Here is a 1454-nt window from a genome sequence, read left to right as displayed (position 1 = left end):
CGCTGCCCCCCTGCCGCTCCGTCTGCGAGCGGGCCAAGGCTGGGTGCTCGCCTATCATGCAGCAGTATGGTTTTGCCTGGCCTGAGAGGATGAACTGCGACAGCCTGCCAGTGCTGGGGGACACCGAGGTGCTCTGCATGGGATACAACAACACGGAAGCTACCACCCTGCCTCCTTTCTTCGGGAAGCCCACGCGCCCGGCCAAGGATGTGGCCAAAAACCTGACCCCACTCGGTGGGCAGCGCCCCTCAGGGCTGGACTGCGGCAGGACTTGCAAGTGCAGAAAGCCCCTGATCCCCATCTCCAAGGAGTCACATCCACTGTACAACCGCATCAGGACTGGGCAGGTACCCAACTGTGCCATCCCCTGCCACCAGCCCTACTTCACCCAGGATGAAAAGACCTTCGCCACCTTCTGGATCGGCCTCTGGTCCATCCTCTGTTTCCTCTCCACCTCCACCACTGTTGCCACCTTCCTCATTGACATGGAGCGTTTCAAGTACCCAGAGCGTCCCATCATCTTCCTCTCTGCCTGCTACCTCTTCGTCTCTGTGGGCTACATTGTGCGGCTGGTGGCAGGGCATGCCAACGTGGCTTGCAACCTGGAGCACCACCATATTCACTATGAGACCACAGGCCCTGCCCTCTGCACCGTGGTTTTCCTTCTCCTCTACTTTTTTGGCATGGCCAGCTCCATCTGGTGGGTCATCCTTTCCCTCACCTGGTTCCTGGCAGCTGGCATGAAGTGGGGCAACGAGGCCATCGCTAGCTATGCACAGTACTTCCACCTGGCCGCCTGGCTCATCCCCAGTGCCAAATCCATTGCTGTACTGGCACTCAGCTCTGTAGATGGTGACCCGGTGGCAGGGGTTTGCTACGTGGGCAACCAGAGCCTGGAGAACCTGCGGGGCTTTGTGCTAGCACCACTAGTGGTTTACCTCTTCACCGGTAGCCTCTTCCTGCTGGCTGGCTTCATCTCACTCTTTCGCATCCGCAGTGTGATCAAGCAGGGTGGCACCAAGACTGACAAGCTGGAGAAGCTAATGATTCGTATTGGCATCTTCACTGTGCTCTACACCGTGCCTGCCACCATCGTCATCGCCTGCTACATCTATGAGCAGCACAACCGGGAGGCATGGGAGCAGGCACAGAACTGCTCCTGCCCAGGGGACCCCCACCACCCCAAACCTGACTACGCCGTTTTTATGCTGAAGTACTTCATGTGCCTGGTGGTGGGCATCACCTCTGGTGTCTGGATCTGGTCTGGCAAGACACTTGAATCCTGGAGGCGCTTCACAGCCCGCTGCTTTCGGGCCAGGAAGCCTGTGGGTGCTTCCGTGTATGGCGAGGCCAGCCCAGCGCTGGCAGGCAGGATGGTGGTGCCCAGCATGGCCTCCTACCACAAGCAGGTCCCGCTGTCCCACGTGTGATCAGAGGGAGCCCTGGTGACGCCA

The 1454-nt window shown here is 59.4% G+C and overlaps 1 protein-coding gene across 1 annotated transcript; it reads left to right on the top strand.

Moving 5' to 3' along the window:
* Positions 1 to 8: 8 nt before the first annotated feature.
* FZD5 (frizzled class receptor 5) lies at positions 9 to 1430 on the top strand (the record flags this gene model as incomplete). The annotated part of the gene is made up of 1 exon (XM_010007325.1): positions 9 to 1430. A coding segment is annotated over one exon (1422 nt), but the record flags the coding sequence as incomplete, so codon positions are not given.
* Between the last annotated feature and the right edge of the window lie 24 nt (positions 1431 to 1454).

This window comes from Chaetura pelagica, unplaced genomic scaffold (assembly GCF_000747805.2).
Source record: "Chaetura pelagica isolate M959 unplaced genomic scaffold, ChaPel_1.0 scaffold21, whole genome shotgun sequence".
Classification (NCBI taxonomy): domain Eukaryota; kingdom Metazoa; phylum Chordata; class Aves; order Apodiformes; family Apodidae; genus Chaetura; species Chaetura pelagica.
Note: the sequence above shows the minus strand (reverse complement) of the source record. Positions and strands in the feature narration are given on the sequence as shown.